We start from the raw sequence: 27,647 nt of genomic DNA on the forward strand, positions 1-27,647 counted from the left end.
TTGGTGTATTGTTATGCTATATATGGCAAAGGGTATAAAAAAGCTCACCGGCGAGCTTTCGGCGAGAACTTTTCGACCTTGAAATACTTTTGTTGCCAGGGTGCTTTTTTATTTTATTTTTATGTTATGCTGCTGCTCTTCGTCGTTATTCGCAGAGTTAAATACTTCTCGGAACCGGTCGCAGAGAACGATCCGAGGAATCTTCCCTCGCCGATAAGTACCCAGCCTCTCTTCTTCTCCGCTCTTCTCTTCTCCGGTGTAATTTCGTGTCATTGCCGGTGCGAAATTGGCAGTTGCAACTAACTAGCGTATCGCGTAGATGTTTGGATTGCGTCTAAATTTTTAAAACTATGATTTGCGATTGATACGTGCCACGGTAGTGTAGCGGTATTTTTTTAATCGGTTTCATACCGAACAAAGGAAAAGTTCTGATCGTTACCTGGTTAATTGTTTATCGCGTATGGGGAAAACATTAACGGCGCTTTTCCGAGAAGGCGTTTTATGTTTCAATTATGATTGTGTATAAAGGCGAGCTTTTACTCTAATTGTTTCACGTGAAATCTGTTGAAAAGTTCGTATGGATATGTAAAATAACACTGGACAATGCAGTGCTATATTTAATTTTTAACATTAATTTGTAGTTTTATGTATAATACTTTAAAGTTATTTCATTACCAATAGTGATTATGCATACCATATAAATACTTCAAATAATAACATATTTTTCTCTAGATACTTTACAAAAAATATACGCGAATGAAAAACATACTTTAATCATTTAATTTATATTACTATATTTTTTTATAATATGATAAAAATTTTACCGTAAAAACATTATGTACATAGATTATGACAGATTTTTATAAATTGTACAAATATATTTAATGCTGAGCTTTATTTTAAAAATATAATATGCTTTTCTTTGTTTCCGAAAAATCCCTTCCCCTTCCTCATATCCGTGTTGAACGTAATTAAGACCAACATTTTTTATAAATAATAATAACGTTTAAAATGTTATTCTGCTATTGCAATGGTAAAATTAGTAATCATCAAACTGTGCATCGCGTACCAAAACGCGTAAAAACATATATTTGTGTTTCAAAAAGGTTAGGAGCCACTATACTATTTTATATAAGTGTTGATTGTCGTCAATGCATACACTAGCTAGTAGCTAGTTAATGTATACATTGATTAGCAGTTTTAATTAAAACTTTTTTTATAGTACGTGTGATTGTTTTTACGTTTATGAATACTTTAACTACATATGTATAGTTAGTACATGCATTGACTAGGTAAAGTGTATAAGCATTCCCGCAGTATTTTGTATATGTGACTGACTAAGCTAAAAATATACATATATTATATTCTTTATTAGCACATTTTTTATCGATTATTATTTTTATATTAATTTTGCAATTAAATTCGCTAAGGAATACGCATTTGTTGGGTCGTAACATATTTACTCATTTTTGGTGAAAATGAGATTAAGTTATCGCGTACTTTTCAATGAGAGTCAAATAAACAGGGCCGGCTGTGTGTTTTACGGAGCCTCGGGAAAATAGTTCAAAGTAATATCTTATCAAAGTATATTCCAACCACTTCTGATACAAAAGTGTTGGACGAAGTACATATATTCAAACCGAATTTTGGTCAATAAGAGGGCGCAAAAACAATTAACACTTCTCAGAAGTCAAAAATCCACGTCAAAAGCAATAAAATCGCCGTCGCAATGGGAACGCTCGGCAACGTTCTTCTATATATTTATTGTAAATTAAAATGTTTGATATAGTGTGATTTATAGAGAAAAATTTTATTCTTTTTTGAGATGCTACTGGAGACAAATGGCACCTCTATGACTAAGTGAATTTTTTTACTCTTCGTAAAACACGTCTGCAGTCATTTCAGGCAGTAAAAACATTTTATGACGCACATGGTTTTGTTGGCGACAAGGTTGCCGGCTCCGCTCTAGACGCAAGGGTCACCTAGGGCTCGGAAAGGGTTCAAGGCGTCAAACCGCAGACGGCGAGTCGCGGCCAATAGCGAGAATGCGAAAAAAATGTAAAAAGAAAATCATGAAAGTCATTACTGCTTTAACATCTGAGCGCGAAGGCCTTTTGTTATTGTTGCATCCGTCGATTTAGACATTATTTTGTAAACGGCGTCGTTTTAAGAACGGTTCTGCTAATCGTTTATTAATAACGGGCAATTTTTAGAATTTGCATGCATGTCCGCCAAGAGACGCGACATTGGTTATTAACTAACAATAAAATGGCGGATTCTCGGCAAAAGCAAAATGTTGCGGCAAAGCATAATAGCGAGAAATCAAAGGAGCGCGCATAATATAATGAAAATAAAAAGTATTGCTGTTGCATCTCCTCGCAGACTATGCTGTGAAGGTTTTATGTGGTGTTTACATAGTATGTGTTTAAAGCTTGTGCATACAGTACATGATATGCATACTACTTATAAATAATGGTAGTTTTAAAAATATTTTTTCGATATTATCATACATATATATGTATACAACGAAACGAGTTGTGAATAAGAAGAAAATCTTATATCTAAATAGATTCGTCTGGTTATTCGTAATACTGTTAGAGTCAAATGAACATATGCATTCCAATAAACTTGCTTAAAAAGTGATGACAATATTAAGCACGTGTACTTATGGACTTGCAAAGGAGATTGGCTCAGGGAGTTCAATTTAAAATTTCATATTAATGAAAGATATTTTCTAATTCTAATATATAACTTATATTAGTATCACGTGTTGCGTGTTGAGTTTGTCTTAAATATCAATAATATTTATAGATTTTAATGTAACTGCAATGATTTAGTATTTATTTAATATTTATTATTCCCCTTATTTGGTGATCTATTAAATATATATTATTTTAAATCTTAAACAGAAAATATTTTTGATGTAGATATTGTCAATAATTTAATAATTCCTCCAAGGTATGCCATTTGGAAAGTCATCACTGTGAGTATTTACATCAATCAAGGTTGCTGAAGTTTTATCAATTGCCGATGATGACTCACCGGACGATCGTTTCCTGTCATACCTGTCAACGTCCCTAAGTTGGATACTTCCTTTCAAACGCCTGTCATCTTCCAAGCTATGTGGGAACGAGGATCCACTCGATCGACTGGCTACCTCTTCCGAGTGTTTATGTAATCATTATCAAATTAAATTCATTAAGACATATAAAAATAAAAGCGCTACGCTATTTCCTTATGTATTTAATATGCATATTTGCACTGAAAACATATTCAACGATGCAAATAACGGCTAATACAATTTTGCACATAAAAACAATTATTTATTTACCGCGATACTGTTATTCTGAATAAATAAAGGCAATGGGATCGATATGTCATAGTCATGTAGCGTAGAACGACTGTCGAAGTTTAATTGAATCTCTCCTCTTGCCATCTTCCTGTATCGATCATAATTATTTTTGTCATATATTATTATAGTTATAGTGCGTTCGAACAATTTTCTCAGTTCGACGACCCTGCCCGATATGATTTATCGCCTCGATCGCTACACGATCACTATTAAGTAATGTCTAATAATTACAGTTACAGATGCGGGCTGACCAACGAGGACCTGAACAGGCGCTGGAGCAAGCCGAGTCCCATTCTTCATCCTGGCATCTACCACGCCAAGGTAAGTCTCCGCCATGAGACGACCATGCGAAAACTATTATCGGTCGGGATTTATGCATCGGCGGTCCCACGGCCGATCGTACTACGGCAACGGGACAAAAAATTATAGAAAATGGCCGCAGCGCCGATGGCCATTTCCCGGAATCAGAGAGGAGGAGATCTCGCGAAGGTCGCCGGGGTGTGTGGCGTGCAGGAAATGTCCGACGACCGACGTAATTGTCCGACACGATGAGTGATACGTGACTTTGACGGCTGAGATTTTCGCAACCCCCGTAGGGTCGAATACTTCACGGACCGTTTTTCCCTCGGCTACGCTCAGATCTTAATGACTATATTTCTTTATAAATTTGAACGCACTTGATTCATTTATACTTTATGTGCTTTTATTTTGTTTCGAAATGTGAGATAATGATACGCTTCTTCTCAACAAAATATGCTTTTACGCATTCGAAAAACATTTGTAAATAAAATGTTTATCGGCCGTATCTACTATGACCGAAATTCACAGAATTCATTCGTTTAACGACGCAGAATGTTGGGAAAGCCCGCCTTTTATTATCATTAACAGTTATCTCAAAAACGTGTGCTTCGAAAATTTTTTAATTAATTAATAATATTACAAAATTATCTGCAATTACCAGTTATAAATTAAAATAACCAGAACAATAAATAATAAAAACATTACTTTATCTTTAAAGCTAAAAATCACAAATATTAAAATTTCAAAAAATTCACTTTATTTTAATCACTTTTTAAGATACATTGCTGCATTCACAGCAAGATAAGTCTTTAATCAGTTTCTGTATCTGCCTCTGATTCTATGTAACTTACACTGATAGTCTCTGAAGGACCAATGCTGGCAACATCATCTTTTAAGTCTGAATCTGGAGCATACACAATTCTTTGTAACTTTTTTTTAAGTTTTCGGTAACTGTCTTGAGCTTTTCTTGGAGTCACATTCATAGTGTTGCGGGAGTCCTTACTTGCTACGCTGGATGCAGAATCAGCACGACTTCTTGGAGCTAAAAATGCTGGCCCACTCTCCTTATCATCCCTCTCTCCGACAGGTAATTCTTCAACAATAGGAATTCCGATGTTTTACTTAGTGATACGGACTCTACTGTGATTCAGTTGTATGTAGAGGATCTTTTCAACAGTTGACGGGTCAAACCTTATACTCTGAGATGTTACGAGGTTTCCTCTAGTAGAAAAAATCCATTCACTTTTCTGACCATTTTCTGGCTTCAGCCGCCAATAACGGGAAGTTCCCGTGGTAGTCTTTCCACTAGATCAATACATCAATTTTATAAGATGAAGGTCCGGGATAAATCTTGATGGAGTCCAATTTAGAGTCGCATGCTGAGCTTTTTCAGCCACCAACTGATCCATGAAATCCATGTCGTCGAGGGCAAGAGTTGATGCCAGTCCGATATGCTGCCTTGTTGGAGTTTCCTGTTCAAACTCTTGAGACGATGGATGTGAGTCAAGAAATGTCCTTAAAGTGGACTCTTCCTTGTTGAACTGAGTAATCCCTTATAATACGGGTAAAGTTGATTTGCCATACGTACATGGTGCTCTTCAGTACTAGGTGTCGGCGAAACTCGTTCCATTTGCCTCTGAAATTCAGTGATGAATTCTTTTGTGAGTTTTTGTGTTAGATCAGCAGCGAGCACTTTTCCAAGATAAGAGAAATGGGAATATGTTTTGTGCGGTCAATGAATCATCAGCAGAAAGTCCTCACTCACATCTTTAAATTTGTCATATATCAGGACTAGTTCGGCCATAAACGTGAAATCAAAGGGCGCATAATTTCGCGCGCCATTGGTTAACATTATTATTTTTTTACTTTCCCGCCAAATATCGCTTAAACAAACAATAATATCGTTCGTTATCGATCATTATCGTTCATTAACGATATCGAACGATAATCGATAATGAAAAATTATCGTTGTCGTTATCGAACATTATCGTTCATTATCGTTCATAATCACTAGAAAAGATCGAACTTCTGTGCCACACTGCACTTTAATGACGAATACCAGCGTTGACGAATCAGCGACTGTCCGTAAAAGAGAAAGCGAGACAAAGTACACGCTACATCGCTTCTCCCTCTCATATACATGTACACACACACAATAACAAACCGGCATCTTTATCACGAGCGTACTCTACCACCAAATTACCAGCGTTTGCGTTCCCAATTAGTTTGAAGCATTAAACAACTCCCGAATAACTGTGCTTCATTGAATCCTACTTACCATTTTACATATTTTTTTATGAGTATTATATTTTTGCCATCACTAACATCGATATAATATATTCAATGTTAACTCAGTCTGTTTATATTCCTCAGGGATTGCTGGAGTACATGAGCCGAGCCCTCAGGAGACCTGCGGCCGTCTTTTGCGATTACCACGGGCATTCGAAGAAGAAGAACGTCTTTCTGTATGGATGCTCGCGCGAGCAGAGCTGGTGTGTGAGAGACCGAGATCTAGTCGTTTCCGAGAAGCCGCTCAATTATTTGGTAAGGAATTTAAAATTAATTTTGAGACATCATAATTTATTTCAGATCACGCACGTATATTTTTAACGATTATGGTGATAAACTCATAATATAAAGTAGTCACTGCTATTACAAATCGTCGGATTATCGCTGATTGCAATTTAGCATTCAATAAAAGCTCAATTCTGAAATAATTGCCTTGCATCATGCATACATCCAGCGCAACGAGAGGGGCAAAAAAGCTCACTGCTCTCTCGAGCGGATCGCCGGGCAAAAAAAGAAGTCAGGAACACACGCGAGCGGCGCGTACATAAATCGATCAGATCGAAAGAGTTAGCGGTCGCCAGAGGTGATATCGGGCGCTGTGTGTTCCCCCTTTTTACTGCATAATAATGTCTTTTTCTTTTTCTAAATTGAACAAGCGAGAGAGAGAGAAGTGGACGGAGAGCGCGCCCTGCTAGCGTCTGCGTGTGATGAGATCATTATCCTAATGGAGAACCATTTTACGACCCTCCCATTAAACGACGGCGAGGTGGAAAAAACGACGAATCGGCGAAAGAGAGCTAGGCCGTTTGTTGTTCGCGATGCTGGTGCATAGATAGGACGGTCGCTGGTCTCCGTATGGAGCGCTCTCTTGGCCTATCTTCCGGCGTGATCGCTACCACGAGGAGGTGGAAACGACCGAATCTGGAAGCTCTGCATAATGTGGCTAGGCTAAGTTATTTGCTGGATCTATGAGGGCTGTGTGAAAAGTTAATTGTATTTAATAACTTCGGTTAGTGTACCACATATTTTCAGATATCAAATTACAAATGTGTATTTACTATCACTTTATTTATAAGGGAGAAAGAAACTGTCGCTGAAATTCAATCGCCAACTTGTTTCTGTCTATAGCGATGACATTCAATTTGTGAGGACTAATATTAACAATTTAACACTACCGAAGAATCTCGCGTTCTGCGATATGACGATCAATAAAAATGTTAAAATTAACTAGCAGATAAAACTACATATATAACATTAATAGAAATTATTACAGTATATATTAAAGAAGAAAATTATATTCAAATATAAAACAATCGATGTTATTCACAATCGGAGTCATAAAGACAGATAAAAAAGGGCCGTCTTTAGAGCTCATAACCGAGATCTAATTTTTTTCGAATCTTTTTAATGGTTAATTTATTGATACATATTGAGACACAAAATAATATTTATTCTGATTCTAATGAAATCCATTTTGCGATATTAAATAATTTTAATTTAACGGTGAACCTTTCAAGCCGCCCTTGCATGAAAACTACAAGGCACCACAACACGTTTCAGCGTATAAAACATGTGTATTTTTTTGCTAAGGCACACCAACGAACCCGTGGAATCTGTAGTGTGGTGCGCAATAAACGATGTGTTCGCGGACGAATTTGATTTTTTTTTATTTAGTGCTGGCGTCATTAACGAGCGCCATGAATAGAGCCGATCGCATCGCGATCACGAAGGGTGGTTGGAAAATTTATCTGAGCAGACCATGTTTTAGTTGGCGGGAGATTAACGGGGCATATAATTAAGCGTTTGACATACTCGAGCACTCTCCGTATACTTTAAATTGGAATATTATAATAATTATATAAAATAATACATGTTGACTACCAGTATTTGGTTCCTACATATCCACACTTTTATTAATTAATACTAAGTCTAGAACAGTGGTTATTTTACTTTTTGATAGGTGCAACAGCAATAAATCTTCCATAATTTTTTCACATAATTTCCATCTCAGTTCATAATCTCTTAAGTCATATTTTTTCAGTTGATATATGTAAAACTCAACTTTATCTTCTATACTCAAAGTAATTTACTTTATAATTAATATTTGAATCACATCCATATACAGTTTGTATAATTCTGTCTGCGTCTGAAGGTTGAACTCTGAATTCCGGTCGTCGTAGTTGGGCCAAGGTTGACGTGAAGAGGGAAGCGGCAGTCTTGATCGATGTAGTGCGAGTTGAGATGAACTTGCGTGTGTCCTAAGTATAGAATAACTGCTGAAAGTTTTTGATGAAGGTTATTGTCGAATGTTAATTTCCAACGGAATAATGTACTTTATTTTTGCACTTATGTACGCTTACTTTGGATGAATGAGATTTGTGTTTTTTCTTATAAAAACTTTTGTGTAGCAGTTGAAGTTTAAACATGTGAAGATTTGGCAGCACCTGCACTTGTCATTAAATACAGTGAAATCTGCGAGTACTATTGTTTGAATGTTTCGCAATAAAAAAAATTTCAAACGTGAAGAGGGAAGCGGATTCATTTTTGTTGGTCGACGTTACCGTACGGACTCTTGTGAGGTTATTTTGATGCTGTAGTAATATGGTAATTAAAAATAAAATAAAAGTATATCATCTTCATTACATTCCACATATAACGAATTTTCAGTGTAACGAAAAAATTTTCGGTCCCGTGAGCTTTGCTATACTGAGGTTTCACTGTATACAACTTATTTTTTATCACCAGAAAGAAAATATTTAGACCGTAATTTGTGATATGTCATTACTAAAACTTGTTTCGGGTTGTAAGCAATGCATTTATTTAAACACATGCATTTGTTGAGTTTGTTCTTAATATTTTAAACATTTTTATTGTTATAAACAGTATGTGCCACCCAGGGTTATCCTTAAAATTGTCGCCCTCCTCCCCCCCTATACATTTTTTTGCAGGGTCATAAAATCAGCATATCTTAAAATAATAAATTGGATATTATTAAGCTCTTGTTATTCGCGGATTTATATATGCTTTAGTGCATTCAGGGTTAAGAACCACACTAGACGATCCCATCGCGAGTATGCCGCTCCCAAGCAAGTGCCGCCCGGGGCGGCCCGCTCTCCTATAGCTACGCCACTGGTTATAAAGATCAATTTAAATCGATATTTTTTCAATTTAATATTTCTGGCGTGTCTTAAGAATTCCTTAGGTGTGGTATTGAAATAAAAAACACTTTTCTTCGATTTTTGATTACACATCTAACAAGAAAACACGATGCCAAATTTCTAGCAATTATCGCTGCACTTTTCTTTTCCTTGACATTTTATTGTCTAATAAACAAAATTTAATCGAGAGGTAACTTACACTTTTTAGAAGCTTTCCATACCATAAAGAGATGCAACTCGGGAATGGTTTCATTTAACTACACATAGCAATTTATATAATGTAATATTCATAAATCACTAATATTTTTTTGTTTTTATCCACCTCTAATAACACCGGATATTACCACTTGCATACACCGCGCCTGCAAATTGCCAATCATGTCTTTTTTGTAATTAAAATTTTGAGAGTCACTAAAATATTAATCCCCGCCCAGCCCCAGGCCCTCTTTTTGAGACCTCTCCGATTGTTGTTTGGCCAACATTGCCTTCGACCCACGCGGCATTCCATCGCTGAATATTATCGCCTTTTCCTCCTCTTACAGGATCTCATTACAGAGCGGAAAATCTAATTTAGATCAGCCTCATTGTGCCGCCGTTACATCCACATTGTATCAACCCACCCACGTAGGTGGTCGATATTTGCAATATTAATACGTGTAGCTGCTTATGGTACATGAACAATCTCCCCAAGGAAAACAAGCTTTATATTCTTCGTGTGCTAAAGTAGCATACTGATTTTAATATGGGGAATATCCGGAAATTAATTATAGTGTTTTTTTATTCACCAAAGGCATAAAAAATATGAACAATTCAAAATGCTAACTTTTTTATATTATTGTAAATATTATAACATGAAATTTATATGTTCTAGTGTCTCCCAGTGGCCATGCAAAAATGCTGTCCTGCGTTTTCCGATGAGAGCTGCAGCTTCAGGGTCGAGCGCGAGAGGGAGTCCACCGCCAGGGTGACCGTCTGGAGGCAACTCGGCGTGGAGCTGTCCTACACGCTCGAAACGTCCTTTTGCGGTTTCGACCAAGGACCCTATAAGGTCGGCTGTTGACTATATAAATTTATTTCGAACGCAAACGCATTGTGAACCGGGGCGTAATAATAAATTACAGGGACTACAGCTCAACACTAGCCACCTGAAAGAGATCGGCAAGGACTTGTGCACTGCGCTGGCCACCCTCAAGGACGCTGCTCCGAATGATATTTTCTTCGTGGCTGACGACAACGGGTAGGTTATAAAAAATATGAAATCATAAAACCAATCGTATAATTCCGATCATTAAATGAGAAAGCAATCACTTATTTATTAATGGATATATTATTAGTATATCGTAAATTATAATATTTAATATAGTAATAGGCGATAAAAGGGTTAATACGACTTGAATTCATGTGCAAAAAAATATTTATTGTTAATAGCCTTAAGGAATCTGATTTCGCAGCCAGAAATAGACGCCGGAAATCTGGTAACACTTTATTTAGTATTACATATATCGAAACAAATTGTATTGCTTTTCTCCGAAAACTGGTGGTTGTGATCAATCGTCGACGGTGTCTGTCTCATAGTGTGTCGCTTTGCAGTCTCTCGGTTTGTTCGATCGTCCCTCGGAGACCATCCTTTTGTATAGTAGGTTGGGGAGGTCTCCAGCGAATCACAACCACGCAGAAATCATTCAACCAATTGTTGCGCTCGTCTATTCGACCAAAGAAATATATCCACGCCTTTAAAATAAAATTTGCTAGATGGACATTTCGAAGATCAAATAATGCAAAGGGTTGAAATTTAAATAATATCTTCATTCTATAATCAATAGTTAAAACAAGGGTTCTTAAGTTGGTGTAAGATAAAGAAAGGAAGAAAGATATTGGACTTTCGAAGGAAGAAATCAATGTTTCTGAGGGAGTGTAAATAAAGTGAATTGGAATCACTAAAATTGCCTGTATCACTTTAAAGGAAAGGTTTTCATATAAGTAAAGACTTTTTCTATTTCGAAAAAATCTCTTTGATGTTCCATTACTTGAAAAAATTGTTGATTCATAGCTTCTACATGATTTGTTTAAAAATTATGTAGAAGCTATGAAGTTTGTTTAAAAATTATGTAGAAGATTTAAAATACCATATCATAAATTAATAATTTGCCACAACCGTAAGATAATAAAGGTCTAATTTATTTGTGGAAATCAATCTTGGTACCAGATTAAAAAGCTCTACGTTATTTTATCAATCAAGGTACAATGTAATAATCGGATGTATCACAAGCTGGCTGAGTTTAACTGACTATCGAATTTTATTATTTAAACCAAAGTCTTAATATTTTTAATTATATTATTTATTTAACAATGTTTTTTATATGCTTTTTCAACAGAAAAGAAGCTTTCAACAGTGGACCGGAGTGCATGGAGGCAAGAATGCTATCTATAATCTATATGTCGATTTCCATTTTAAAATAACAAAAAAAACTTAAGTCACTAATTGCATCAGTATCTCGATCGTAAAGAGTGCAGTTTTACGATTCGTCGTCACTATCTTGCATCTAATCTTGCTAGTAACTACTAACTGGCGTCCTTTGGGTTTAATTATTATTCAGTAAGCACATATCCGCGGCTGGTTTCCGGCCAGCGCATTGCAGCGCTAGCCACTCAAATCATTTCTCGTATAGTGAAAATTCCCCATAAGATAATAATAGCTCGGAAACGCCGTAAGATTCACGACACAGATGCTGGTACATATTTATATATTTTTTTAGCTTGGTACTAATTTGCAGTCAATACGCGAAACCGCTCATGACGGTGTCGTTACATACATAGATAAGCGATCGTTTGCATTTTATAATATATTATAAAGGATATGAGAAGAAAAAATGCGGGTTACTATCGTCCTTGTGTGCGTAGGGCTTTTGTTTAATATTCTTGTGAGAATTGTCAATCGAAAGATTTATTCCATGGAGTTGAAAATGTTTTCCAGATTAGAATTGAATAAGATAGCATTGTATATTTGTTCATATAAAATGAATAGACTTTTGTATGAACACAGACTTCTTATACTAGTCATTGTTCAAGTTATTTATAAAGTATACTTATATGGACTGTATTCATTTAAAATTGTAAGATTTTTTTCAATGTAGAAATATACGTTAGTCGATTTAAATAATTATAAATACGAATTGTTTGAATGTTCATATCTTTGACATTCAAAATAAACATAAAATAAAAAGTCTGATGTCTCAATACGTACTTAAAATGCTTTGATTGTGTTAACGCCATTGTAACGCATTGGGCTAACGCCAGTTATATTGCAACGAATGATTTACATTAAATAAATAAGGAACTGCTACGACTTCGACGCATCCTATGAACATTTTATCTTTACCTTACGAATATCATTCATATATACAATGTATAAAAAATCGAGTTTTACATGGAGGTTATTTGGGGGAGCAGGTGAAAGCATTTGTCCTCCATTTAATATATAGTATGCTTAATGAAATCAAAATATTATCAAAAAACTGACTGCCCAACTTTTGCCCCCCCCCCCCCTCCCCGTGTAAAAATCTAAAATGACGTTTCTGATTCTAAAACTGAAATTCCCATGTAAGTCTGGAATCTATCTCGAAAATATTTTTTTAAATATGTCATTTCAATGAAATACATTTTAACCGGTGGATATATATTTTTACCAGTGAAAATATAATTTGTCTGGTATGTCCAGGTATAATTATATGATTTCAACTTATTTATACGTAGTAATATATACATTTATGTACTTATAAATATTTATTTACATGCGATGTATAAATGTTACAGTGAATGTGTATTTTTCAGTTAAAGTATATTTTTACTAGTGAAGTCCAAATACACTTTCACCAGTAGATATACATATATATATTTCTACTAACGATGTATAATTGAACCCAAACCTAACCTACACGAATTACCAAAACTCAACTTGCCTAATGAAAGTTCTATATTCTTAAAACTTTCATTAGATCAAGTCCAAAATATAAACTAAGAAAAAGTAAGCGAAAGAATAAGTACAGACAGACGTCTCGCATATGGCTCCATAGTTAGTTTGCACTTGGATATTACATTATGTTTTAAAAATACGATAACTATTCTTACCGATATTACAACGGACTTCTGATATGATAGTATTGTTCAAAGTAATTCAAACCGAATTTTGGGCAATAGGAGAGCACAAAAACAATTATCACTTCTCAGAAGGCAAAAATTCACGTCAAGAGCAATAAAATCGTGTCGGCGTCGTCGCAGTGAGAACGTTTGGTAGCGAGCGTTCCCACTGCGATGGCACCAACACGATTTTATTGCTTATTGATAATTGTTTTTTGCGCTCTCCTATTGGTCAAAATTCGGTTTAGATGTACTTCAATCACTTATTGTAAGTCGTAATAATGTTATAAAAAGTTTTACATTTTTGAAATATTTTTTTTATTGCTTTAAATTTGTTTCCTTATATTTAACTATTTTTGTCCATATTTATAAATTAATATTCAATATATTATAGTACTTACTATATACACATCAATCATTACTTTAGAGCAATTAATAAGCATTTAATATTTAATAATTTCGTTAAATACTGATGAACCCCTGAAGAAGTTCTCGCAATCAAATTATATTAACTGCATGTTACATGTTATTTTTTGTGCTTGTTAAATTTTATCTCAAGCAATACCCCCACAAAAATACGTACATTAAACATTTAGTTGTACTAATAATTGAGCGATAAAGCCAGCATGTTTTTACTGACATACAGGTGTGTTTTTTTCAGGTTCAAGCACGGTTTTACAGTTCGCTAATTATACGTTTAAACTGGACTAATAAACCACACAAACGTACTAACATACAAATTTTCTTTTTACAGAAAAGACAAAGAAATCGACAGTGATGCATCCAGCAGTGAAAACATCTATTCATTATCTGACTCCGAAGAAGACATTGAATAAATAACAGTTTGCTTGTATTGTATTAATTAAAATTATGTTATAAATAATATATAAATTAAAAATAGCAATATTTTAATAATTTTTAAAATATTATTATGATAATTAAATTTATCATCGCTCATCAATAATTAAAACCAAATTAAAAGTCTGATGTTTTTCATCATTTTTTTCAAGTCTAAATAATGACATCTATGGTTGTGTTCTAAAATTAATCTATAATAATTGATATTATTTTTTGCCGTTTTTATTTATAATTTATTGTGATAATTAAACACATATTGTATGGTTCTTGGTGGTTTTAAAATTATTAAAAATGTATATGAATTTAATAAATAATAATAAATCGGATAGATTGTGTTTATTTATAAGTAAAAAAGTAATAATCTAAAACGTTATATTTACTTTTTTATAATAAATTGATTATCTTGAAATTTCTGTAGAATTTTACATAAATAATAAAGCTCTAAAGATAAAATCAATTTGTATTATTAGCAAAGTTTCAATCCAATTTTTTATTAAAAAAATGGTTTGATACTATGCTAATAAATATTCTGAAAGAGAATAAATTTATAATGATTAAATTTCAATTTTATTTAAAAAAATTGACATAAATCACAAATAATGATAATATAATACATAATTAATAAGTATTTTATATAATAATTTAGCACCTATTTATAAATATATAAAAATGTTGAGATATATGTTTGATATTTGTTATACATTTGTGCTATTTATGATTCTTCAACATCTCAACATTTTGTCTAAAAAATAATATAACATTTGGTCCAGCCAAAAAATTGTAATATCACGAATGCACAAATATTGATAAAATTCATACAAAAATAGTCTTATTCGCTTTCTTTAATCTTAAGTTGTTTTGTCACAAGTAGTTTAATTTGTTCGTACGTAATCCACATACAAATGTTCCAAGACACTAATCTATAAAACGAAGGTGTAAATCTAAAAAAAAAACAAAAATAAAAATTAAATAATCGTTCTCATTTTTATAAAATATTTTTACTAACCCCTTATAAAAAGCAATTGGTCCTTCCTGCATTCCCATTCTCACAGCACAATCTACAGCACCTTTATATTTTCCCTTTGGTGAATTCATATAACGTGTTTTAACTACGTCAACCGGTGACGCCACAATCGTTGCACAAAAACCTTAAAATACATATTATAAAATAATATATATATTTATATAAATTATTATAAAATGTATATTGAATTATACCAGCGATCACAGCCGATACAAAATGACAAGGAATCGCATCATCCATGAGACTCCTGCGCAAAATCATATCTTTTACAATATCGTAGCAAACAATCTCCGCCACGTTTATTATGGCATTGCGGCTTATATTTGGAAGTGTTCCTGATAAAAATATGTATTTATAAAATTCTGCTTATATTATATTGATAGTAAAATCATTACCTTTCCATAATCCTTTAAAGCCTTCGTTTGTACCGATGTGTTTATATGCTTGAATCGTCGATTTGTAACTGTAAATTGATATAAAATTATATATTTTGTAATGTATAAGACTGTTACATCGCAAAAATTATATTATTTATGGGAGCGTTATTCCGTATATGTTACAGCGTTTTACAATATTGGATTTCTAAGCCTGAAATAGTATCAATGCGATCTTTGTCTTGCACTTTTAATGCAAATGGAGATTAAGCCGCAGAAAAAATGTGATAATCATCTCAAAGAAAAACAGCTTTAGAATGCATGAAGAAAGAGACGGAGTTTTAAACATCATAGATAGCATAGCATATATAATTTTACATTTCTAATGAAACATGTTTTACATTTTTAAAAAAATGTTCGAATGCCTACCATTGAAAAGAAGACATAAAAAGGTTCTGAAATTAGCTACAACTTTCCTGTGAAGATTTTTAAATTAGCAAATTTATGATTTCTTTAAAACTATGTTTATGCTAATTATTTCATTACTGATTTAGGGTCTTCATATCTTACTTATTTAAATAAATATGATATCATTACATTCCAGCTTGGGCTTGCATCCTGACTTTGACAACGTCCGTCGGCTGAGCTAACATGACTGCCATGGCTCCTGTGGTTATTCCAGCTGCAACGCGAGCAGTAACATCTAATCCTCCGCCTCTTTTACCACCTAAAACAACAAAATTATACATAGTTAATTAGAAACGATAGAACGTTTAACACCAACGGATGCCAATTTAATTCATAAATACACATACCAAATATAGGCAGATATATCTCTTTTACTTTATCATACAATCCAAGTCTAACTCCTGCAAAACACATCTGTCGTTGCAAACCAGCCGATAATCCATTGTACAAAGCTCTGCAAAATAATCGATTTGTTGATCAATTACATTTTGAAAATATGTATGTACTAAGTTTAGATTAATTATCGTCAATATGTTGTGCGTGCAAAATATTTATCTTGAATTATTCAATTATCACATAAAATCGTATATTTTTGGTCTGATAAGTTTGTATGTAAATAGTAAATAGCGCAATTTGCGACGTTTCAGAGTCGCATTATAACAAATTCGTGAATTCAGAGGTCAAGGCTAACAAGAGCTCGACGTCGAAAATCGACCTTACTTGAAATTTATAACATTCATGACTAATTGAGTCTACGAATGTGGTATACATATTGATGAATGTATTAAATAATGTAAACAAAGATTTTTCAAAGCAAATACTATTGTTTTAGGCACTAAATATTACATGAGTATTATACTGAGATAATGACCCAAGGGACAACATCGGCTTTTCGGAAGCAAAATATAATTTCACAATTCAAACAAAGCTTATAATAAAACGTAAATCTGTCCAAAGTTACACGTGACATTTCTTTATTAAAACCATAAATTTTTCGTTTAAAACATATTGGGCCAGAGCCAGCGCGATTACCAGTTTCTCAAACTGTATGTACGTAAAATAATAAAATTAAATTTAAAACTATTTTTTTACCTATATATATTACAAATATAAGTTTAATTAGGTTAGGTTATTATATTAATATTATATGCAAACTTGGTTTTGTTCCGTTGACATTTCAATTCAAGGGGGTTCCTACTAGACAGGGACGCCATTTTTTTTAATATTTCGATTTCATTATGATTCATGGTATTTCATTAAATGACATGCATTTTTCTGTCCAAATTCAAGGGGGTCCCTGTTTAGAATCGACGTCAAAAGCAATAAAATCGTGCCATTGCGTGCCATGGAAACGCCCGGTATAGCATGTTATAACAATATTAGGACTTATATTATGAAGCATTAAACCGAATTTTGACCAAAAGGAGAGCGCAAGAAACAATTATCTCTTCTCGGAAGTCAAAAATCCACGTCGAAAGCAATAAAATCGTAATCGTTCCCACTGCAATGCTTTTGACGCGATTTTTTTACTTCTGAGAAGTGATAAAAGGGGAAAATGCCGTGAATTATTTGGAACATACCCAACAAAACGTTGTTCATAGTCAATATTATTGGACCAGGCCGATCAGAAGCTTCTCGCTTGTTATTATACCGCTGGCGTCCGTAATGAACAGACGTTGGGGTAAGCTGATTTGTTGGTAAACTAGTGTTTTGCTTATCCAAGCCCGATAAGACCAGGAACGTCTTTTAAGGAAGGTATTTGCCCAGAAAATGCATTTCATTTAATGAAATACTATGAATGAAATATTAAAAAACGACCACTGACTGGCTAACTTTTGTCTCCCCCCCCCCCCCTGGAAAGCTGAAATGATATTTCTGGTTAAGACGGCCTTCTCACGAAGGACCTCATCTCATGCCATAAGAAGACTAAAGCACTCTTCTCGAGGGAAAAAGTTTCGATAAAAAATACACCATCCTAAAAATCTCCAATAATTTGTCCCATATTATCGAGAAACCACTACTCTATTCTCTACTATGCTCACTGTGTAGCTATTTCTGTTACAAATTAAAACGCCTAACAACTGAAAACAATTGAAGGCACTTTAAGACGAAGAATAACAAACATAAACAATGAGTATTGTACACTATACATTGTTTCGCTCAACCATAGTTCATCTTTGAGATTTTTTTATTGTCGTTGGGAGCAAGCACAATGGCGCCGTTTATAAAGGGTCACCCGGGCAACATACTAATACAGAGGCGTAACTAGCCCTCCGCAGATCCTGAGCAAGCGTGAATAGATACTGAATTTTACTGAAAATTTACAACAATAACTTCAACTACATATAAAAAATTTGTTGATATCTCGCTTAAAATCAACGCTATTTTATTTTATTTCACTGTGGGAAAAATCTCCTAAAATGATTTAAACGTATAAGGTTCAAAGTATTCTATGAGTCTAGCTTAATTACAATATTATACTATGTTATATTAACACTTGACCCTCAATCTGGTGACCCCGACGATATGAAAAGGAAAATATTGATCGGGCATTCTATAGTCCATTTATACTGTACTCTAGACATCATCCATATAATCGATTTAATAGATTTTTATTTAATTTACTATACACAAACATAGATATCTTATAATTGTATTGAATAGAAAGTTTAATAGCATATCCTAAGATTTGAAAAAATACTCACTTAGGACCTTCTTGTCTCACGATAGTGGCAATAGTAGAGCCAACTCCCTTATATCTAGGGGCTGCTACTACAGGAGCATGAAGAATTCCACCTTCAGCAGACAGAGCTACGTTCATAGCTCTTCCTTCTCCTTGTATCTATTTATAGGTTGTACAACAATATTTTATATAAAATAATATATAAATTAATTTTGTAAATGTTACCTGTAGGCGTACTTTCGCAGTGTCTAAAGGAAAACTTATGACGTCAGCGACGCAGCCAGAAAAGCCAGCGGTCAAAACTTTGATACCCAGCGGGTGGTTGTCAACCGGTGGTGCAGGAGCCATTTTAAATTATTTAATTACTATTATCACAGATGTGTTTGGCACTAATTTACAAATGAATCTGAAAGTATTATCATTATTTTTTTATTATTATTCGGTTATCTTAAAATATTGCTGATATACCTACATGTGTTTAATAAGCAATTTTAATTTAAAATTATAATAAATAAAATAATCAGGGTGGTGCCGATGTTTTGAATAATTTAATATGGCACTCCCTGCTGCTCATGCTACGCCTCCTGAAAAATAAAATATAAATAATTATGAATGTGAACGAGAAAATTTATATTTTTTATGAAGATTTTTATATATATAGGTATTTGTTTTAATTATAATATATATAAACAAAAGCGACACGTGTGTGATTTATTGCATTGATTAAATTAAACATCGTTAAATGATTGACCAAATTCCAATCGATGAATTTTGGACCTGTAGCGTCGCCATTTGCAATCGACTTTATCTAACGATGAATTATTACTTCATAAACGATCCACTTGTACTGTGACCCTGACTGTGAAACATGAAAGTGCCCATATCGATCAGCGACTTCTGTTCCTTGTGCAACAAAAATTCTAAAATATAGTTATGCTCAAAAATAAGTAAATTTTTTTTTTGTTAAAATTAAATTAATATAATATTTCGAATGCGGTCCTGCTTAGACGGCTATAAACTTAAACTCTTGCACTAATTGCAATATGGCGATATCTGGGTTGCTAACTGCAAAACAGGTTTATTATACTTAATTACCCTTGCTTTATTTTTTTTAAATATTTAAAAGTACATATTTTATGATGGATTTTTATTTTACTTAATATTTACCATTTAGAGCAGGAATCTACTATATCACTTCTTAACAGTAGACTTATATTTTTAACTAAACCAAACACGAATAATACACATCTAGATATAATGTCAAATTCTTAATATTTAAATTCCAAAGAAAGAAATAGCGGTCACTTTTCAAATTATTTTACGGCAGGAAACAAGTGAATTTGAAAAATCTTTAATTAAAAAATTAAAACTCATAAGCATAACAATAAATATTAAAAATTAAAAATAATGTACATGTGCATTTTCGTCGAGAACAGGGTCATTACGAATTAAAAATCAACGATTCAATTCAGGCTTTAGACAGCCGCAAGCGTCTAAATGCAGTACAAGTTTATGAAAGTATTACGACGTTGAACTATTCTTAAAAGAATAGCTCACGACCTTGAAATATAAAATTAACAATTATCTTAAGACTTTATCTCTGCGTATTTTGTATTTTCTATTATATTTTATTGTATGTACCTCAATATTTTGTATTTTAGTATTTAAGACATTTTTACATCTAACATGAAATTTAATTTTTATTTTCAAAGCCATTTTTCTATTAATGCTTTTAATGTTTTATCACTTTGTAAATCCGTCTGATTGATACATTTTTTATTCTGCATAATTATATATTTTTTAATTCAATTAATTTTTTTTATATGCGTTGCGCTATTTTATCGCTGCGCCCTTTTGTCCGCGCTCTTTTAACGGGACACCAATATCTACCAGTTTGGTGATTTTTCTGGACAGACTTTTATGTTTTCATTTAATACACTTGAAAATACATTTTTGTCCACAACAATTATATTCAGAAAAATAAATAAAAATAAGAATAATGAATGTCCGTAAAAATTTATCCGCAAAATTTGTGTGGGGAAACATCCTATCCAGAAAAATTCGAGCACCATATCTGCCTAATTCTTTTTATTATAGATTTTTTTCGACCTTTCTACTTCATTTAGAAAAACATAGAGCTTGTTTTAGGGTTTTTCTTGTCGAAAAAACTGCCTTGATTTTTTAAAATGCATGAAAATAATACTAAATATATTAAGCGTAAAAAATATTGTTGTATTTTATAAAAACTTTAATTTTATTTAATTATACATTACAGTATACAACTGTAAATCTATTAAAAACGTATTATATTATTTTATTTGCGACAAACTTCATAAGCGACTTTTGCTATTTCTAATGTTAATTAGCTAAATATGTTGTAACTTTCATAGAGTTTGTATTGCTAATCCGTCCAAAACAAGTTATTTTATCGTAATTGAATATTTGCAATACTGGTTAATAATAATATTTAAATCCATTTTTATTTCCTTGGTCCGCGAAAATATTTCTGTCATTAAAAATTTAGTCCCAACGAAGGTTAGATGCTGTTCACCCAATATATGCCATTTAAACCCCATAAATTTGGTATAAAATTTTGGTTGGCTGTAGATTTGAAATCGAAGTACGTTTTAAATGGTTTTCCTTATTTGGGAAAAGGTGAAACCCGATCCATGATGCCTTTAGGTGAACACGTAGTTTTAAAATTAGCCTAACCGTATTTACAGGAAGATGGAAACATAACGACTGATAATTTTTTTACTAGTATTCCACTTGCCAAGAAATTATTATTGGAAAAAACAACAACGGTTGGACCATTCGATCCAATAAAAGAGAGCATCCAAAAATATTAAATGATAAAAAAGTTTATATGCAAGTATTTTCTTCGCAACTATATAAATCGGATAACCGTTTACAAAAGTAAGCTAAAAATAAAAGTCCTTCTTCTGAGCACAAAGCAAACATTCGTAAAATTAGAAAACAACGATAAACGTTTACCAGAAACAATTTCATATTACAAGACCAAGTGTGGTGTAGATATTGTTGACCAAATAGCTCTAAATTACTTGGTGAAATCAGGAAATGTTAGATGGCCCCTTCGAGTTTTCTTCAACATCTTGGACATGTCAGCAATAAATGCATAGATACTTTTGTGGGGACCACACAAGTATGGGGGATCCTATTCTTGAAACTCCCGTTAAAATCTGTGACCAAAAATAAAAGCCCTCGTTACGCCTAGATCAATTCCCCCATAAATAACACGCAGGGATTCTCCAGTGCATTGAATGAATATTTTTTTGTTTCGAAACGGTCACGGGAAACAATATATCACTGAAGACAAATAATGCCATAACGTCACAAGATTCTCATTACGCAATTCAACCTCAGAGATATCCATCAAGCAAACGTCACTTCCTAAAGGCGTATACATATTTTGTTGTTCTAAGAAGCGAGTGCAGCGATTGACTGGATGATCGCTGCATGTTTGTGATGGTGATGGTCAGCAAGCTTTGCAGCCCTGAATACTTAAGCCTGAACTCCAATAAGGAAAGGGCACTTGGCAGACTCCAGCAGAGACTGGCAGACTCCGGCAAACACTCGAAGAGACTAGCTGACCCCTCTCTCCCCCCTTCGCGGACTACATACGGCAAGATGAGCACTGCAACAGAGAGGGATCAACCTCAGCTATACTGTCGCTGCCACGCCACCTACAAGACCTCTGAGGATCTTTCACCGACATCATCCTTCCGCCAACTTCTCCACCACTACTTGGAAAAAAACATCTTGCCCGTCATAGTCCGTCGCAATATGTAATATAATAAAAAAAATCTCACTGGTTTCCATCTGCGTCTTACTGGCTGCGAAGTCACATACCAAGCCTTAAACTTTGTAAATAATGCACTGAACACAATGTATCAAGAAAGGAAGCATGTACAAAATGTTAAAAGATTGTGTGTGTAAAGTGTACTAAGAAAATTGAACATGTTTGAAAAAAATGTTTCGAATAGTTGAATGTATGATTTTATTGTCACTCCCTTTATCATTTTACTTGTAATTATATTTCAAATTTATGTATATTTTAGTATTATTAAAGTTAAATAAATTATTTAAAATAAAATAATAAGTAATTTGACGGGTGCCGTAAACCTAGTGTTAATTTACGACATATTTTGAAAAGTAAAAGGACTTCATATAAAAATAACACGTATCAAACATAAAAGCAAATACTTAATAATATATAATGGCTAAATTTAACGATTGTGTGATTCACAAAAAGTGTTGTCTGTTCTTCTCTCTTAGCTCTTTTTGCCTTCAAAACAAAGATTCCTTCTTGCACATTCATCGGAACTGATGTGCGTCTAAAAAGAAACTAAAAGTAGTTTTTTTTTCCATTTGTATAACAATGACAATTATGTTAAAAAATCTAGTATAGTATTTTATATGCATGTTTTTATATGACTTAATAGAAAGTGATTTTATAAATCTTACGTATATACAAAAGTATAAATTGTGCGTAAATACATCTTGACTAAAAATACACTAAAGGGAGTAATAGAAAATGTATCGTCTCTTTCTGGCAGAACACCAAAAAATAGATTTCTCAATATTTACCAACAATACATTTTTTTGCAGAAAATAGACGTTTCGCAACTATCAAATATAGTTTCATATAAATTTAAGAGCAGCATATAATTTCACTAACGCATCAGATAAATTATAATTTCGCTAGTAGAAATATATATATATACCAATGAAAATATATTTGAACTCACTAAAGAAAATATAACTTCACTGAAAAATATACATTCACTGTAACCTTTATATATCGCATGTGAATAAATAATGATAAGTACGTAAATGTATACGTATGTCTAGGTTTTGAGCGGCTGGTACGGACTGGTCAAAAAATTGTTTCCAAAATAGACGAATTTTAGGAATTCAACAATTCTAGGTAAAATGATTAGGAATTACTTTCTTTTTACTTCTTTTTACTGTAATATATTGATAGAAGTATCTCTAAGTAACTAATGAAATAAAATACTGGAAATTTTATAATCAAGTATTTTATAATGATTTCTAAAAATAAAATATATATTGGGCATGACATACATGCCTTTGGACTTCGAAAGGTTAAAACCACTCAATATATCAAATGATAATATTTTATGTCCCAAATAATTGAAAGGCGTTGTTCAAAACGCAGTTTTCTCTAGTTAACATACAAAAATGGTATAGCCAACCGGTTCTATAACTATATTTGAAGAAAATGAGAAACTTGTTAAAGAAAATCAAGATTTACTCTAATTGCTTACTATACGTATGTATTTGTAGAGAATTTGAGGCGAAGATGGAGCCAATTCAGTGTTGTCTGAGTCACATTTAAGGTTGCCCAATAATTAATCGAATGCGACCTAAGGAACACTTTCTCGGAAATGAAATTTATAATCAATCGTATATCTGACTCTGGCAACGTATTATAAAAATACTGTGTATATTTTAATTAAAACATATCAATTGTGTCAAATATTGATAACACATTCGATATAAGCATATCCTTGGAAAACCTAGTATAAATGAAAATGTAGTGTGCATAAAGGTTTAATTCGTAATCAGGTGTATCGCCGTTTATTATTTTATTTAATAATACAAGAAAATACTAATGAAAGTGTAGAAATAAATTGTAAATAAAATTATTTTTAAAATGAAACTCGCTTTACAATCTTGTTTATGTAATATTTTTTAATCAATGTTCGTGTCTGATTTTTGTTAGATTAACCTTTTAAGATAATGTTTTATAATATAACAAATTCCTTTATATCAAGATTATATTACATAAAATAAAAAAGTTAAACTAAATACATTCAGAAGTTAAATTATACCTATTACGTAATTATTGTGTATATTACGTACTAGTGATTTACTCTTTAATTTATTACAATGAGATGTTCGAAAATAATAATATCAGTGAAAGATGTCAGATTTTCCTCATCGACGTAATTTCAAAGGAAGTTATATTTAGACATTATGATTGTATTATAATATTATATAATAGGTATGCTTATAAAAAGTCATGAAATCAATTAGAGCAATTCGCGATCGCATTTTGCGCTACAGCAAGGTCATCCAAACTTTTAAATTTATTAATAAAAGTGTTTACAATGAAGATATTCGATACAGAGATAATTTATTATTTACATCAATAAAAAATAATAGATAATAAATAGACATACTGATATATTGTACAATTGCGTTTCAATTAGCACAAAAGCTATTAAATAATATTAAAAACTATGTACAATAAATTTGTCAGGAAATGACTTAATAGTTACGTAGTACATTCATTATTCCATTTTTTTATTATACTTATATCAACATGTTTACAGTAAAGGTGTTTATGGGAATTTAGAAGGTCACTTTTTTTGCAATATTTTTTAAGACCTCGTAATTATTTAACTCAAAATTTGCATTTGCATTTGTCGGTCGGTCGGTGCAAAGACCGCGCGATCTATGTGCTTTCATTGTGTTTATTTATTTATAAACACGGAAAGTATTAATACAAAGCGACGACTCATTAAATCTACGTCATGTTTTTTTTATTTAAAATATATTACAATCTTGACCCCCCAAATAATTGTGAGCAAGAATAATATTTTTTTATAAATATATAATAACAAGGCTTTATCGCTTTCGCTGATAATACAATGAAATGAAATTAATCTCGTAATGTCAATGGTTGTTTTATCTTATTTTCGACACGCGAGTATTAACGATTAATCCACAAGTGATTATGTGATCATATATATATCGAGTAGCATCGATCAAAAGCAATATATTAATCTAATTTAATCGTTTTTAGTTATTGTATCGATCTGTCACATTTCTTGTGAGTTCAAAAATTGCGCGTCATTGAAGCAATTTGGCCTTAATAAAGTAATTAATTGTCATCAAAAAGTAATTTAAGATAATATGAGTAGATTAAACATGTTTACAAAAAAAAAGTGTCAAAAGACACAGATATTTTACATAGCAACACTGAGATAAAACTACAAATGACGCGATTTAAAAATAACATTGCTATAAATGGATGCAAATTTAATTAGCACATATTTTCGGCACATATCCCGATCATGACCGTCGATTAATCGCGATAACTAGCGTTAATACAATAAATTTACAGCATGGCAACACAGTTAATCATATTTTTTATTAATTTTGGTTTTGTGAAGTCTAATAAACAGTAAAACCGCGGGGAATAAACTACTCTTATCAATTAAGACGACACTACACCTGAACTCGATAATCTTTGGCAAGCTAACATAACGATTCGATTCTAATGTATCGGCGACACAAATATGTGTTCCAAAAAAAGTTCATCATCACAAGTTAAATATTATGACATTAATCGGTAGTGGCGTGTGTTGCATTACACGATATTTTAAAAATCAATGCCAGTACAGAAAAATGCCGTTCTACATATTAATTTATAGGTTGAATGCGATTTTTGATTCACCTTAAGCAGAACCTTCGTTTACCGCAATTAGTGTTTCCTCTTTGTATAAAATAAGCGTATATTTAGAAATAAATAGACCTATTCTGGATGTAAATAAAGAATCGCAAAGCATTGAAAGTGTATACGGAAATAGAAAATGTCGAAGGGATTGCACGTTATATAAGGAGAATTCGCCTTGTATTCTCGAATGCAAAATAATAAATATATTCAATGTTATAAAATATATATTTAATTAAATAATATACTTGATTATTTAATATTTATTGAAAAAATAAAAAAATTATAATTTATGAAATTATCGATAATAAAAAGATGAATGAGATTTTTTCTAATTAATTTATAGTCGTTTTTTAGTGTGCTATGACCGTTTGTGTTATAAAAAAGAATCACGCATGATGCGCGTACACTCACCAGCTAATGGCGGCGCTCGAGTGAGTGCGGAAAATCGCTGCGAGCTTTTATACGACGTGAAACTTCGTCCGGTGACGCATGGGGGCTCGACCACCGCGCCTCCGCCCCCTCCCTCGTGACGTCATGAGACATACCCGCGACGCAAATAAGATCAAGTGTTTTTATACGTAGCGGAATTTGACCCCCGAAATTTATTGACGTTCTTTAATATTAAATATTTACAATTTAAATAATAGAATATTTACGTAAATTAAAAAAGTCTTATGTGACGACTTGTTACGTTCGCCTGAAAACAATTTCATCACAAGCGCAACCATTAGTGTTACCATTGCAAAAAATGAAACAACAAACATAATTATATGCTTTGAATACATATTGAATTAGGGCATTAGGTAATTATTTGGCCCAATGCGCCACAAGGTGCTAAAAAACTCATTAATCCGTTAATTTTTTGAGTTATGAAATTTTGTAAAAGAAAGACTTCATACAAACAAAATAAGAAAGAACTTGGAATGCCAACGAAATGTGTGTTATTGTGATATCTACATTGATATCTCGTTCTCTATATTAACCAGATCTAGTTCCATATATATCGTATAGTATCGAACTATTTCAGAATCTCGAATAATATCTATTAGGACAACGACTTTTTTCCACCGAACAAGATGTGGTAGCCGTAAAGGAATTAAACATTTTATATGACCGGAATCATACAATTAATACATCGATAAAATGTAGAGACTTAATTAAAATTAATGTATAAATATATAAATTTACTTTTGTGTACCATCAAGTTTCAAATTCACCCTTTTACATACGTATATACACACTTTATTATACCTATTCTTACTGCAAATACATACGATAACGAAGTGCAAAATAAAAAAAATTGTATCACACGTGAATTATTCCAGCTACTCGTGGCTCGTTGAGAAACTGAATGGCGCGTGTTAAAAAAGCGTTATCGAGCGCTGACGTCATAGACGCGACGGCCAAGATTAAGGGACGCAATTGTACCTCTCTGTGGCAGGGGTCAGCAAACTTTTGAGACACAAAGATTTACCATAAATATATTTTTAAATAGGT

The 27,647-nt window shown here is 32.7% G+C and overlaps 2 protein-coding genes across 6 annotated transcripts in view; one reads left to right on the forward strand and one right to left on the reverse strand.

Moving 5' to 3' along the window:
• The window catches only part of LOC148235265 (cytosolic carboxypeptidase 1-like), an 89,850-nt gene extending 75,478 nt beyond the window's left edge, over positions 1 to 14,372 (forward strand). For 3 of the 4 annotated variants that reach the window (XM_088186013.1, XM_088186015.1, XM_088186016.1), the window contains exons 20-24: positions 3,586 to 3,673; positions 6,026 to 6,196; positions 9,971 to 10,147; positions 10,221 to 10,336; positions 13,991 to 14,372. In XM_088186013.1, coding sequence (XP_088042139.1) covers positions 3,586 to 3,673; positions 6,026 to 6,196; positions 9,971 to 10,147; positions 10,221 to 10,336; positions 13,991 to 14,072 — 634 coding nt within the window. In that variant the 3' untranslated portion in view covers positions 14,073 to 14,372. Of the gene's footprint in view, positions 1 to 3,585; positions 3,674 to 6,025; positions 6,197 to 9,970; positions 10,148 to 10,220; positions 10,337 to 11,474; positions 11,512 to 13,990 lie in introns of all 4 variants that reach the window. The other variant, XM_088186014.1, reaches the window with a different exon arrangement.
• A 266-nt stretch (positions 14,373 to 14,638) lies between these two features.
• Positions 14,639 to 26,694, reverse strand: LOC148235267 (dicarboxylate carrier UCP2-like). 2 transcript variants are annotated; one of them, XM_088186225.1, is made up of 10 exons: positions 26,562 to 26,694; positions 19,116 to 19,227; positions 18,869 to 19,049; positions 18,666 to 18,802; positions 16,308 to 16,414; positions 16,090 to 16,219; positions 15,514 to 15,581; positions 15,313 to 15,453; positions 15,101 to 15,242; positions 14,639 to 15,035 (listed from the first exon to the last, which is right to left on the reverse strand). In XM_088186225.1, the coding sequence occupies exons 3-10, from the start codon at positions 18,989 to 18,991 to the stop codon at positions 14,924 to 14,926; spliced, it is 960 nt and encodes a 319-aa protein (XP_088042351.1). In that variant the 5' UTR covers positions 18,992 to 19,049; positions 19,116 to 19,227; positions 26,562 to 26,694; the 3' UTR covers positions 14,639 to 14,923. The 2 variants fall into 2 exon arrangements, with proteins under 2 accessions (XP_088042351.1, XP_088042352.1); XM_088186226.1 differs by lacking the exon at positions 26,562 to 26,694 and adding an exon at positions 22,911 to 22,998.
• Between the last annotated feature and the right edge of the window lie 953 nt (positions 26,695 to 27,647).

This window comes from Plectrocnemia conspersa, unplaced genomic scaffold, assembly GCF_051122295.1.
Source record: "Plectrocnemia conspersa isolate PC_06_02 unplaced genomic scaffold, ASM5112229v1 ptg000005l, whole genome shotgun sequence".
Classification (NCBI taxonomy): Eukaryota; Metazoa; Arthropoda; class Insecta; order Trichoptera; family Polycentropodidae; genus Plectrocnemia; species Plectrocnemia conspersa.

Bases quoted from the DNA above. Each gene is read 5' to 3' on its own strand.
- LOC148235267 (XM_088186225.1), bottom strand. From the start codon at position 18,991: ATGGCTCCTGCACCACCGGTTGACAACCACCCGCTGGGTATCAAAGTT. The intron at 18,803-18,868 runs GTAACATTTACA...ACCTATAAATAG, and splicing joins CTGCGAAAGTACGCCTACAG to ATACAAGGAGAAGGAAGAGC. The intron at 16,220-16,307 runs GTATGTGTATTT...TTGTTGTTTTAG, and splicing joins GATATATCTGCCTATATTTG to GTGGTAAAAGAGGCGGAGGA.